The 13,979-nt window shown below is 39.7% G+C and overlaps 1 protein-coding gene across 2 annotated transcripts in view; it reads left to right on the top strand.

Annotated features, from left to right (window-relative positions):
* RDM4 (RNA-directed DNA methylation 4) overlaps nucleotides 1–13,844 on the top strand; it is a 44,036-nt gene extending 30,192 nt beyond the window's left edge. The window contains exons 9-10 of one of the 2 annotated variants that reach the window (XM_087671840.1): nucleotides 7,911–7,984; nucleotides 13,670–13,844. In XM_087671840.1, the coding sequence (XP_087527966.1) occupies nucleotides 7,911–7,984; nucleotides 13,670–13,788 (193 nt within the window). In that variant the 3' untranslated portion in view covers nucleotides 13,789–13,844. Of the gene's footprint in view, nucleotides 1–7,910; nucleotides 7,985–8,125; nucleotides 8,687–13,669 lie in introns of those variants that run through there. The other variant, XM_087671832.1, reaches the window with a different exon arrangement.
* The last annotated feature ends 135 nt before the right edge of the window (nucleotides 13,845–13,979 follow it).

Below are 13,979 nucleotides of genomic sequence, written 5' to 3'. Positions count from 1 at the left end.
CATTCATTTGTGGCACTTGGGTTGGGGTTAGACCTATGACAGTGTGCAATAGAAGCAAAGGAATGTGGAGAGAAGAAAACAACAGATGAAACACAAGAGAAACAAAAGAAAACACTCTGCTTTGAACGCAATAGGCTGCCAACAATTATCCTGTGCACATGTGAGTGCCACATTAGTGGCTGAAAATGAGAATTTGACTAAGGGAGATGAGGAAGAACGATGGTTGGATGCAATATGCCTGTGGAGGCACGTGAGTGACTGCCTATCCATGGGTATCATGCATTTAAACAGGCAGACCTGACCAGCCATATGCTGTTGCCATGTCAAATCTGGCTGCCTATGAGAGAAATGATGCCCAGGCAACCCATGTGTCTTAAACCTGCAATGTGCTCCAATGTGTGTGGTGTGAATGGATTGAGAGAAGTAGTGGATACAATTATCAGGGCTCAAGCCTAGAAGCCCTAATCTCCATGTGATGTGCATGTAATGGAGGAAACTGATACACAAGAAAGACGGACAAACTATGATAATGATGGAGCTTCCAATGTTCTTGTCTGATTCAGATTGAGGCTCACATAAAGGAGAGGGCCACAGATCGAGACTTTGAATAACGTCTTTGCTAACACCCCTCTCAGATCTTGGGTCTGGCCAAAGGTGAGAGGAGGAAAAAAATCCAATCGATGATCAGAATATGTGAATGTCAATACTGTGGGGGCTTTCCCAAAAAACGTTTAGGGCCTCTAGAATTAAACTCCATCATCTATTCCTTCTCTAACACACACAATAATGTTTGAAAAACTGATTACTTGAAGCACGTCTAATCTACTGAAGCAATCATCAAATTGCACGATCAAAATTTCTGCTACAGTAGATCAGTGGGTTTTATATTTTTTTGGGTTTTCCAAAGTTTTTATTAATTGTTTAACTTATACCTAATCTATCTACTCAAAACAATCAAATCAACTTCGAATCCATTCCTTAGCAATCCAATTTGCTAATCTAGTCGCATGAGTTTTGAAGTCCATAAATGAAGGTAACTAATTGAGTGGCATGGCCCCTTCTCTTAATGAGGGCCCACTGATAGGGTGGCAAGAAGATGCCAATGGGAGTGGAGAGGCCATGATTGGGTCACAGCGAATATATTTAGTTGGAAATGGATGAGCCAAGTCTATGATCCAACCACAAGTCAATAGTGAAGAGCTATTGAAGGTGCCAAAAAGCACTCTTGCCAATGATTTAGGGAAGAGTACAAGATGGGCATGCTAGCAACAAGGAAGGGTGGCTCAGACAAGAGGGAAAGTAGTTGCTGCATGAGATAAAGGCCGTATGAAGATGTGCATCCTTGAAAGAGCTCTTGAGAATGTTGGAAACCCCCCTCGAAACTAATAGCATGGCCAAGGAAATCTACAGCCATATCACTAATGTTGGTATCCCCTCTTGGAAGGATTAGAGGGTTTGAGGAAACCAACGGAGGAGATGGTGGGGGATGGGTAACTTGTGGAAGAGAAGGTTGCTTGATTGGTGAGACAATTGGGAGATGCCGAGGAGGATTTTACACTAGAGAAGGGGAATGGATGCAATAAAGCCCATGATCTTGACAACTTGTCTAGAGAAGATTGTTGGAGGTAGCATTCTCTACAAGGATTGCCCAATTTGTGAAGATAACCTGTGTACCAAGGTGGTTAAGGCCATAGATTGAGAAGAGATAGAAGCTCAAATTTGGAACATGGAGAACTAAAAGATGGATGGTTTACTGGAATCGCTATGGTTCCACCACCATTGATAAGTAGTGATGAGATGTCACTACTATGATCATATCCTCTTGGGCATGGAGATCTTGGAGCTAGTCTCACTTGTAAGTCATGTGACTCCAAGGACCGCTATCGACGTGCTAAGGCCTCTTAGAAGAAGAGAGAGCCAAGGGAGAGTCTTCCATGTGCTGAATGTGAAGGAAAACCGATCCGTTTGTCATGGTAGGAATAGATGTGGATGAAAAGGTAGACTCCTTTGCTTCATCCTTTGTACTAGGATGAAGGTGCAAGTAATTCTTTTAGCACTTCTTCTCAGAATGTGATGTCTTCCTAGAGTGTGGACACTTGGGAGACCCTTTGCTTGTCCTCTTTGTCAAAATTAGTGTCGGAAGAAGACTCTAATTTGATCCTCTTCCCTTTCTTCTTCTTCTTTTGTCCTTTCCTTGATGATGTGCTAGCTGCAAGAGCATGACTATCTCCTTCTAGGTGGTGGTGTCCTGAACATGAGAGGTGAGAAGATTTGTAGAGAAGATATTGTAGTTCGAGGACAATAGATGCGACTTTCACATCATGATAGGGGCACAACCATGTCATCTGATCAACCCACTTTGCAAGGGATGCAAGCTCATCTCTATAGAGAGCCCTTCTAGCTTCATCTAGAGGTTAATCCTACATGCAAAGGTCTTAACTTGATAAAGAGAGGACAATTAGGTCAGTATATGAACAATAACTAAATCATGGCAGCTCAATCGAGGCGGTCCCACAAGGTTGTCAAATTTGCTTTGGACACAATCTAAGGATCCACAATGGGATGGGGAGTAGGTAAAGTAACAAAATTCCAAAGATTGAATAGTCAAGAATACACTCGATTTTGCACAACCTAATGGCCCAATTGGAGTTGTCGAGCTTGTCTTTCTCAGATACATTGGGAAGGATAGGCGCCTCTAGAGATGGTGTCATGATGGCCATTTGTGGAATAAAGGATATGGACAGTGAAGGGGGATAGGAAAGATGAAAGGATGGTGGATGGGAGGGAGGCGATTCACATGTTGTTAGGCAATGAAGACTTGCCTCTAATTTATTATATTTTTACAGCATTTTTTGGTGCATTAAAACAGCCCTAAAAATACATTTTGCCATTTTGTACAACACTATAGAAAGTTGTATCACACCCTAGGCCAAAGTAAAGGGATGGTGGATAGGAGGGAGCTTGGTCACGGCCTTGTTGAGCAACCAAAACGTACCTCTAATTTATCATGTTTTTATGGCATTTTTTGGCTTGTTAACCCACAGAGGCATTTGAGTCATTTTGTACAACACTCTAGACAGTTGTATGATACCCTAGACTTCTTTTGCCTCCAATTGATACTATGAAAGGGACTCAGTGTGCACACCACTCTTTATCCCTTGTATCCTGGTTTATCCCTTTGCCACCCTTGCATCCATAGTTGTTATCATCATCATTGACCTTTATCTACACCATCCAAAGGTGCTGGCCTCGCTGCCAGCCATCTACATCAGCACTTGGCTGCTGTCAGCCTGTTCATGCATTCTGGCTACTGCTGCTGCTAGCTGCCATGTGGCATTTCTCAGATGTGTTTGACAGCTGCCAGCATTCTCAACATCATCTCCTGCAATTTGAAGGTCCCACAGGCTGATGCAGCTGCTCTGACTTCATTTACACCATAATCTACTTCTTGAAACAGCAGATGACCTGGTTTCGAGTATGTGCGACCTGTTTCTAGCAGTCATAATCTTATTTCCACTTCGATGCCCATCATAAAACCTTCGTTTTCACTGGGCCTGTTGCATCTGCTGTCGCTATCATCATCAGCAGATCTGCCGTTTGCTGATTCTGCACCTTCATCAGATTTTGAGTCATACTCTACCCTGATTGGCCCTCCGCTGCTGCATGACATCAATGTCACTCCAGTCAGCTCCATCCAAACCAGATTTGGCGGTATTGCTGCACTTGGGATCCGTACACGAAAGATGACACTCTCCCTCAGCCTACTTTCATGAGAGTTAGTGATTGTTGGACATCTTTTCTTAAGCAACACGTTTGTTTCATCTTCTTCTCTCATTCATATTAAACGTTTATTCATTAATCCGATCCCACTTCTCCACCTTTTTGCATTTTGCATTTTTGTTTGAGGTTATTGTGCTTTAGTGGTTTTTGTACATTGTGTGTTTTCTCAATGCAAATCCTAGCATATCTTCACATGGTATCAAAAGTCATGCTCTATTGGAGTATATCCTACAACTATCATGAAGGGTTGGTATATATAGGCAACATGAGTGACACTTAACCAGTTTACAATGGCTGAGGCACCTTTTTCTTGGGAGCCTATCATGTCTTCTCAGGTTTCTTCGTCATTGGAGGCCTTGAGGTGGCATTTTGTGCTCAATGAGGACAATGCATCCTTCCCCTCATCTTCATATAGTTTACCAAATATTGAGCGGATATTGGACATGGAATTTTCATAGTACTTGTGTAGAGAATGGTGTGAACTACACTCTTCTATCTTCACTCTATACTCTTATCATTGGTGAGGTTGGCACCTTTCCACTCAAGGAGGACATACCACATCCAAGATGATTGGTGAACCGTTACCTTTGTTGTAGTGAGGCTTGGTGTCAGGTTCGTCCTTTTAATTCATATGAGCCAAAACGCCTCTTTGTTTCTCCTTTTGTGCATCATTTGATCACATGGAGACCATAATTAGTATTGGTATGCTAACGTTCATAGAGGGGGCACTAGAGGCAAATATACATCTTGAGGTATTCTTACTACACTACCTTTGTTTCATATTGAGCATGTGGTTGGTGCCAAGCATCCTCAATTCCCTCCCATCCCTCTCTCTTCAAATGATCATTTAAGATCTCTTTCTTACAATTTCAATAGTTTCAGAATTACATCATGCACATTAGGTTTCATTTCTTTAATGAGAAGTACATTGTGAGAAAACGCACGAGCTATGGAGGAGAGAGAAACAAGAGACAATGACAGTGTGAGCTGAAGCAAGAGAGTAGAGTGTACTTGTTGAATTAAAGGATAGAGTGAAAGTACAATACTAAGTTAGGTCATGGGTTGACCTAACTAGGTGTCCACCAACTAACTAGAGTTAAGCTAACTTACTCTAGTCCCTAGTGTCACTACTTAATGTTAAAGGACACTAGGTATAGACACACTACATTGACACTTATTAAAGTGATTAAAGTATCCACACCACACGAATTACATGGGCATTGCCCAGAATCAGAAAATTCTAACATTCCCCTTAGTGCCCATGTGATGAAGTACAAGGATGATCAATCAACGAAGGACAATAAGTTCAAGGACTTTCAACAATCCTTAACTTCTCACGTGGTAATGCTTTGGTGAAAATGTTTGCAACATTTTTCTATGTGGGTACATACACCAAGCTGATCTCTCTTGCATAACTTCTCTCTCTAACATAATGGTAATGTACCTCAATGTGTTTCGAGTGAGCATGAAACATAGGATTTCGTGCTAATGCAATAGCACTCTGATTGTTAAAAAGAATGGGTGTAGGACCCTCCAATGGTAAATGTAGATCAGCCACCAATTTGCGCAAACATACACATTCTATTGTTGTCGTGAAGGTCGCCGTATACTCAGCCTCACAAGATGAGATAGCCATTGTAGGTTCTTTCTTACTTAGCCATGCAATGCATGAGTGTCCTAGAAAGAGACAATGTTCACTAGTAGACTGCCTAGTGTCTGCATCACCAATCCAATTTGAATCATTGTAAGCTTGTAGATGCAAGTTTCCCACCTTGGGAAATAATAATGCATGTGACTAAGTATCTTGTAAATATCTGAAGATCCGCTTAATAGCTTGCCAATGTATGGTATGTGGGTTGTGCATATACTTGCTTACTTGAGATACTATATATTGAATGTTAGGGCGTGTGTTGCAAAGATAAATAAGATTGCCAGCAGCCTCGTTGAAAATTGTTATAGTTAGACATCTCTTCACCATCATGCATAGACAACTTTAAGCATGGCTCCATGGGAATGAACATAGCTTTGCAATCTTGGATGTTAAACTTATGTAAAAGCTTGTCCACATACTATGATTGTGACATGATGATGCCCATGCTGAATTTGGATGAATTGCATTTCCAAATAGTAGTGTAGGTTGAATCTACAATTTTATCCTCTTTAGGTCCAGTGAGCGGCATGTTATCCACATAAAGAATGATAGTTTGCAAGTCCTCCCCTTCATTCTTAATGTATAGAGTGGGAGTAGTTGGACTATTTTTGAACCCTGTGCTGGCCAAATAAGCATCAATTTTAGAATACCATACACAAGGAGCCTGCTTGAGACCATAAAGAGCCTTATGCAACTTGCAAACCATATGCACTTTTCTCTTAATCACAAACGCTGGAGCTCATGACACATAAATATCCTCATGTAGATCCCCATTCAAAAATGCAGTCTTAATGTCCAATTGATGTACTTCTAGCCATAATTAGCAGCTATAGCAATCACACATCTCATCATACTCATACGGGATATAGGAGCAAAGGTTTCCTCATAATCTATGCCCTTCTTTTGTGCATAGCCTTTTGCTACCAACCGTGTTTTGTACATGCCAATAGTGCCATCAATATTTTGTTTGAGTTTTAAAACCCATTTCGTACCAACAGTCTTCTTATCAGGTGGTAAATACGCAAGATCCCATGTAGAGTTAGTGGCAATAGAGTCTTATCTTTTCTTGCATGGTGTGCATCCCAATATACATCTTCTTGAGCTTCGTCCAAGGAAGCAGGGAACATCATCATCTAGTTGTGAGCTCATGAACATATGCTCGTCACAATCATCTACTTCCATAAAATGAGCCAAATGGACCCCCTTGCATCATGTGTTGCATGTCTAGATGCCCATCTAGCATGCTGTGGTGGTTATTCTTCATGTAGTGAAGCCATACATGCGTTCTAGAAATCTAGGGAACTTCATCTGGTGTTTCATTCTTATCAAGCAAGTTTGTCACAAAATTATTCACTTGTGAGATTGTCCGAGTTTCATGATCGTCAGACATAGGCTCTGATATTAGGAGTTAGCAAACTACATTATGGAAGCCTTCCATGCCACAAAGATTGCTGGGCTTTGATTCCCTAGCAAAGTGTAGGCATGATACAGCAACAGATGACCCACATGATGCACAAAAGACACAGGATATTCAACCAAATTTCTTTTTGACACATGACATCATGTTGATAGATACTTCGTAAAATAAAAAGGTATCATAAGATGAAACATTGCGGTGTGATGATATCATGTTTATAAGGTGCCTATGGTCTTTGGACATTGGTTAATCCTAGTATACATGTTGACAAAATTTTGACTCTGTGGATTCAGCGGCCTCCATCAGTACTCATGCTAACTCAAATTCAGTGGCTTGTATTGATGTTGACTTTGGCTGGAGTATTGATTCAGTGGCTCTCCTTCATAGGCAGTATTTAATAACATCACTAGTCTTCATTTTGACTTAGAAGTAGATTCAGTGGCCTCTCCTTAGGGGGTGTGATTTTTAGTCACGATTCATGCCAAAGCTTGATGTGGAGTAAATTTGTGTCAGTAACCCTTATGAAAGCTCAGGGTTGAGCTCACTTTGAACTAGCATTGACTTTGGCTATCTGACAAAGATCTAATAAGTGCCATTTGGACCTATTGTTTGTGTAATGTACATGAGGGTGCAATGCATCTCTTGCAGCCATTTCCAGACGGACTTCAGTGAATCAAAATAAATACATGGAGTTTGCATTACTGTCCTCCCATTGCTTGTCTAACTTTAATGGCTCTTGCTAAGGCAGGCAGGGTGTATGATTCTAATCAATAGATAGTATTTACACTAGTAAGGATGAACAATATAGCCTAGCTCTCATGAACAATCAATAGACTTGTTAAAACCCAAGGAATTCTGTTAGAGTCTGGACAGGGAGGGTCTATCTGATCATATGTTGATACTGCATACTATAGTGCACAATATCTCTGATTTGATATAGGTGGCACAGTAAAGGATGGAATTGACAGATACGTAGATGATCTATGGGTGTTTTCTTTTGAAGCTAGACTTTTTGCCCAATGTTTAATCTCTAAGCTCCTTCAAATTGTTGTGTTAATCCAGAGTGCAAGTATTGGAGAATGAGTTTGGTTGGGGTCTCTCATCCGAGTCAGAGTACGATAGTGAAGACTCAAATGGTATGGCATTTGATTGAGCTAGTTTTAAAATATGGACTCCACTCATTTTTCAAGTATTAAAAAAACAAATTTTGATGCTTCTCATACAAATAGAAACTTGTCTTATAAATAATCTTGGTTTCTTTTGCATTCACATATTAGCTGAAAATAATCCACTGAATGACTATCCTGAGGAGGATTCTGAAGATGAGGGAATGGATACCGAAACTGATACAAATGGATTAGCTTCTGAAGATGATAATCAAACTGCAAGTTCAGATGCAGCCGAAGGACACGACTCTGAATTTTTTGAGGACCATGAAGGTCACTGGAGTGATCCTGAGACTGATTTTTCTCATGAGAATTCTGATGATAATTGAAACCTTTGTGGAGTAAGAGGCAGTACAAGGGACCTGAGAAGTAAAGAACTTTCTAGAGAGAGACAGCCCACATGTGTTCGATTGAATCTGCCCAACTGACTGAACTGTTGTAAAGCAGCTATGAAGGCGATTCACATGTATATACAGCTCCCCTTTTTGACACAATGTGAGCAAAATGGGTCTCTTGACAATCTGTTGGGAGTATCTTGGGTCTGTTGGTAGCCTATATTTTTGAAATGTACAATTATGGTGGTGGGCAAGGTAAAATGAATTTTGAAAGTAAGGACCTTCTATGTATATTTAATGCTCCAGTAAATATATGAAAAGATCACGAGAGTCAGGCAGCAAGACTACGCTTCCACTTGTCAATTTAATGCTGGAGAATTGTAGGAAAAAAACGCCACAATGGCTTGAGGTTTGCAGGGTACAGTTTCAATTGAATGATAATCATGAAACAATTTGGTTTATGAGATGGTAAGAAATGAGCTTGTTGATTTTAGTTTGCAAGGCAGCTTCTTGCAGGATGGCATTCAGAGAAGAGGGATAATATTGCTTGATTTCTGGAGGTGCTAGCAATGGTATATGCAGAACTTTACCAGTCGCATGAGATTTCAGCAAAAAGAGGTTGAACAAAGGATGTGTAGTGATGTCCAGGAAGTGCTAGTTGGGTTGATATCTAGCAAGCAGTCGAATGGATCATTAACATATTACTAAAATTTTACAATGAGTAGAGAGGGATGTTCAATGGATAAGGTCCGTGACTAACATCACCTGCTAATTGGTCTCTCACAATGACAAGGACCAGGAAATAGGAACAGAAGAGTCAGCTGGTACTTCAGAATGATGAGGGAGCAAGGAACTGCAGGACACAGACTTTCTATGTTCACATTATCTTTCTATTTCCAAAAATAATGTCATAGGGTAGCAATAGTTAAATTTAAGGGCCGATTGGGAATGTTGTATTTAAAAAATTGGATTACAATGCATAAGGTCATGAAATGGTTTCCTAAAGATAGGATGAAGCAATCAAATGAACCTAGCAAGAGCTAGTACTTTAGCCATGTGACACAGCCCAATATTCACTTGGTAGAAATTGGTAGATTCTAGCAACAATTGGAATCTCATATTACCAAGGTTACGAGAAGCACCTACAATGCTCATTTGCAATAAAGCAAATGATAGCAAGAATGTTGCTAATACATCAACCTACAATTGTTGAAAGTGAGTGTTAACTAGGCACAATAATTCAATGATCCTTAGCATATTGTGTTATGGGGAGCATGGTTAGATTGATAGTTACATTGATCCTTACTTTGGCCAAGTATTAGATTGTCAAATTTGTAAATTGTAATGTATTTTTGTGTTCTATGTCACTTGGAAGCTACTTGTTTTGCACCATACGCACCAGTGATTTATGTAGTACGGAAAGGGACATTTGGTGGTAGTTAAATTGGCCTTTAATTTTACTTGCAAACCAAGGAAACGGATTGAAACTCAATTCTCTCTCAAAAGTAAATGTGCAAGCTACAAGGAAACTAAATATACATGAGAATTAGGGAACTCCCTCAATCGGTAGCTTAGACCCAAACAATGGTTTGTAGTAATTCGATCTTCTTATGAGCCAAACACATAGTGCTATATCAAATGGCTCTTCCCACATGCTTGACCCCTCCTCAATAACAACCCTTAGGGTGAGTATGCAAACCAATATGATGGATTCTCTCCTAAATCCTACTTGTCCCAAAGCTCTATGCCTTTGCTTTCCTCTATTCGTTGAACTAATGTCCCAAGTCATATCCATTTACCTTGGCCTAGTGTCTAACCCATCATGATGATTTGGTAATAGTGTGTCTCGACCAAGGAGTTGGAAAGCCCTCACAAAAGACTCTATTGAACGTTTGTACCAATACTTGTGCTATTGTGTCCCATGTTTGGGGAGAATTCTCTTCCACCTAGTTGTCATTATCTTGAACTCCAAACGTGCGATATATCAATTGCATTTGATATTGTATCCCACATATGGGGGAAATTCTCTTCCACTTAATTGTCATTATCTCTATATGTGCCATATGTCTCCCATGTATGTTGATATCTAGGATATTGAGGGTGGTCTAAAGGTATTGCATGACTTGCATGACTACATGCCACTAAAAGATAAAAGAAAGCATGATATGCTCCCACTCCAATGGGCCTTTGAGAAATGCAATTGGGATGTTCTCCACCTATACAGGGTTGGTCGGTATGTTGATCAGAGAGCAAGGTAGTCGGGGAGTATCCAAGGTGCGAGAGATATTTGATGTGGAGCAAAAGGAGGGAGTAGTAAACTTAAATGAATATAGGTTTGCAACCTATAAACACAACCTATCCAATGGTTGGTAGTGTACCAAGATGGCCCAAAAATACAATGGCTACAACAAATGCAAATTTGCCTTGCATTAAGCCTAACAAAGAGGCCTCCCAACATTAAAAAGAAGGCACCTTGGTCAATAAAGATCGGCTAGTATAAAATGGAGAAAATAGATGAGTTTGTCCATTGCCCATCACACAAAAGGTGTTGCCCAATTGAGAAATGGTCTATCTGCTTGGAAAAGCCTACTTGTGTGCTATAGATAATGTTGCCTAGGACTTTAATAGGCCGCCTAATGTTGAAGATTGCTTTGTAGCAAAAAAAATGCAACTTTGAGGAGTCACCTACATAAAATGTAGGTAAGAGATTGCAAAAAGTGCCACCTAGCAATAGAAGAGTTGCTGTTGCTTGCCTAAAACATAGGCTAAACTTCTTGTACGTGTGCAGGAAGAGGGGTTGCTTGCAAAATGCAAATGGGACAAAGATAAAAAAATGGGTAGTCCACCATTGAATAATGGTCAACCAGCTTGCTAGAAGGCCATTTAGTCTATTAGAAAGCAAAATGTAGGTTCGTTGCCTCCCAAAGTGGCAATGATGGTTGGAATCACAAATACAATGCTCTTCAAAATCTCTAGCTCCCACACGTGGCTCTGGTACCATGTGAGAGTCTGCAATGGAAAGAGGAAAGTGAACATGGAGAGATGGAGACAAAGAGAACGCAAGAGAGAGAAGGAACAATGTGATTGGAATGGTTGAAGGTACAAGGTTGTGACAGTCAGCCCCCCAACATGCAACTCTATGCGTTGGTGTGGTCGCCAAATGGTAGTAGGGGGATGAGATAATGAGGGTTGGTTGATCACGAAGGATCAATGATGGATAATGAAAGTGGGAGGTTAGGCTACCTATATATAGGCGAAAAATAGGAAAAAACCTAAATGTGGTCAAATCCCTTAAAAATAGTCAAAAGTGCACAAAAAGAAATGCACTAATGTGCCCTCCACCTAAAGTGTCTAAAACACATAAAATGATAGATAAATACAATGTCACAACTCCTAATGTCCTCATCTCACTTAGACTAAGGTTCACAAGCAAGAGATGACCACACAAAACACACATGACTACGAACATGTACTTTCTCTTGTTGAAGGCCTAACATGTACTACAAGCATTTAGGGGAAATGTGGAGGTGGCTTTGATAGAGTAGTCCTTGTAGGTTGAAAGACCTTAGAGTTTAGATCTCTTTGAAGGTTGTTTGAGGGCTTCTACTTGGACTACTTGCTCGCAGTTATAGAGGATTGTGATGTGAATGTTGTTAGTGTGCAAGCCTTGTGTATAGATTTTGATTTTCTTGGATGGGGAGTATGAGTATGAAGGTGCTATTATATCTGATATTGAAAGTTGCTTTGTGTTCAATGTGTCCAAAGAGAAGACTTTATTGAAGAGCTATCCCCATGGAGTTGTAGACGTCAAGTTCATTGAAGAGTTTATTAAGCAATGAAGAGGGTATGTACATGTTTTCTATATGTGTTTCATGTGTTGTGATTAATAGTGAGTTGGGAGTTATTGCATGCACTTCGATCCTTCATGGTGCTCTTTATCTCTTTTCTTTTCAACATGACAACATTTGGTTGGGGATGAGAGATTAATTCTCATTTGCACCCGTATACATTCAAAATCCAACTCCCTTCACGTTGGTGTGTTTTAGTATACATAGCATCGTTACATCCCAAAAATGTATACTTAAAACATCCATCATACGATTGGAGAGATGCATTGTAGTTTGATACATTGAGTTTTAGGGTCTCATATAAGGCTTGTACCATTTTGCAAAATGACATGCTATGATGACTACTTTTCCATTCTTTTGAAGTCATTTCTTCCCTTTCTAGCTTCAAGCATTTGTGGCATGCATTCCTTCCAATGTGTTGCTTGAGTAGACATGAGGTTGTTCTCTAAGTATATTTGCTTGCTCTCAAGCACCTATCTCTTTGAAAGGAATGCCCTTTTCTTCTCTATGGAGTCTATGTGACCAAGTGATTTGGAGATTTAAATGGTTTGGGTAAGTCCATGTTCACACTATAAGAATAAAGATGGATATTTTGGAAGCTCTATTCACACCACGATATTTGAAATCATTTATTTTTGAAGGTGATTCCACACTTGGATATATCTGAATTGGTTCAAATGGAACCACTTGGGCAAGAAGCTATTTTCACATTGGAATGGATTGAACCACTTATTTTTGTAGCTCCATGCATTTTTTATCACATTGGGAAGTATATGACTTGGTTATGTCAATGAATTGGTCCATATGGTCATGTAGAGAAGAAAAGCGGTTGTTTGGAAGGCGCAAATAGTAATTTACATGGAACCTTTTGTGTGTGTGTGTGTGTGTGTGTTTTTTGCTTGGAAATATTACTAAAAAGTAGCAAAAATCTAGCATGCATTGAGGAGTGTTGGACTATATTTTGGTATCATAATTAGTCTATTTTGGCATTGTATTTGCCATTGGTCGGCCATTGTGATAGTATTTAGATTGTAGTTGTATTCTTTTTCTTAGCTTTGTAATGATATATTTTGGTTACTTCTTCTTGGTTTTAAATCTATTGCACTAGTTATGCCTTTATAATCTACTTCCAAAAATGATTTTTTAAATATTAATAATTTAGATTGAACCAACTTCTCTTATTGGTGTGTGCGTGCATGCGTGCATGCGTGCACGTGTGTGTATATGTGTGAGTGAACTCTCTTCTAATAATTGAAATTCAACAAATTTATGTACCTTTGCTAAAGATAAAAATCCCTAATACATGATTGATGGTGTTGGAACATGTACTCTTTAGCCAAACTATCTTGGCTATGCTATGCCGTTTCCTCTCGAAGCATTGTACAAGAAGCCGGTTTACCAATAGATGGATGAATACATAAATATGTTGTTCCATGAATGGGTACCATTTGATTATGATGTTGCTTTTGCAGAGATTGATCAACTACAAAAGAAAATAGAACACCAGAAAGAAGATGTTGTGCTTAGAGCTATGCCTCTTTGCATTGATCTTGATAAGATTGACAAAGATGATGTAAGTTGGTATGTTTAAAGTAAACTGGATTCAAAGATGATGGGTGAATCCCTCAAATTCCCATAGATCATCTTCCTGCCCGGTACATGATAGATGCTAATGCTTATAACCATCGAATCTATATCGTTTCTTGTTTCGATGAAGATGGTGATAGTATTGTGGATGATGATATTATTGATGAGTCTTTTAGACCTATCAATCCTCATCAT

Source organism: Lygodium microphyllum, chromosome 3 (assembly GCF_053477565.2).
Source record: "Lygodium microphyllum isolate KBCC chromosome 3, Lygodium_microphyllum_v1.1.10, whole genome shotgun sequence".
Taxonomy (NCBI): domain Eukaryota; kingdom Viridiplantae; phylum Streptophyta; class Polypodiopsida; order Schizaeales; family Lygodiaceae; genus Lygodium; species Lygodium microphyllum.
Note: the sequence above shows the minus strand (reverse complement) of the source record. Positions and strands in the feature narration are given on the sequence as shown.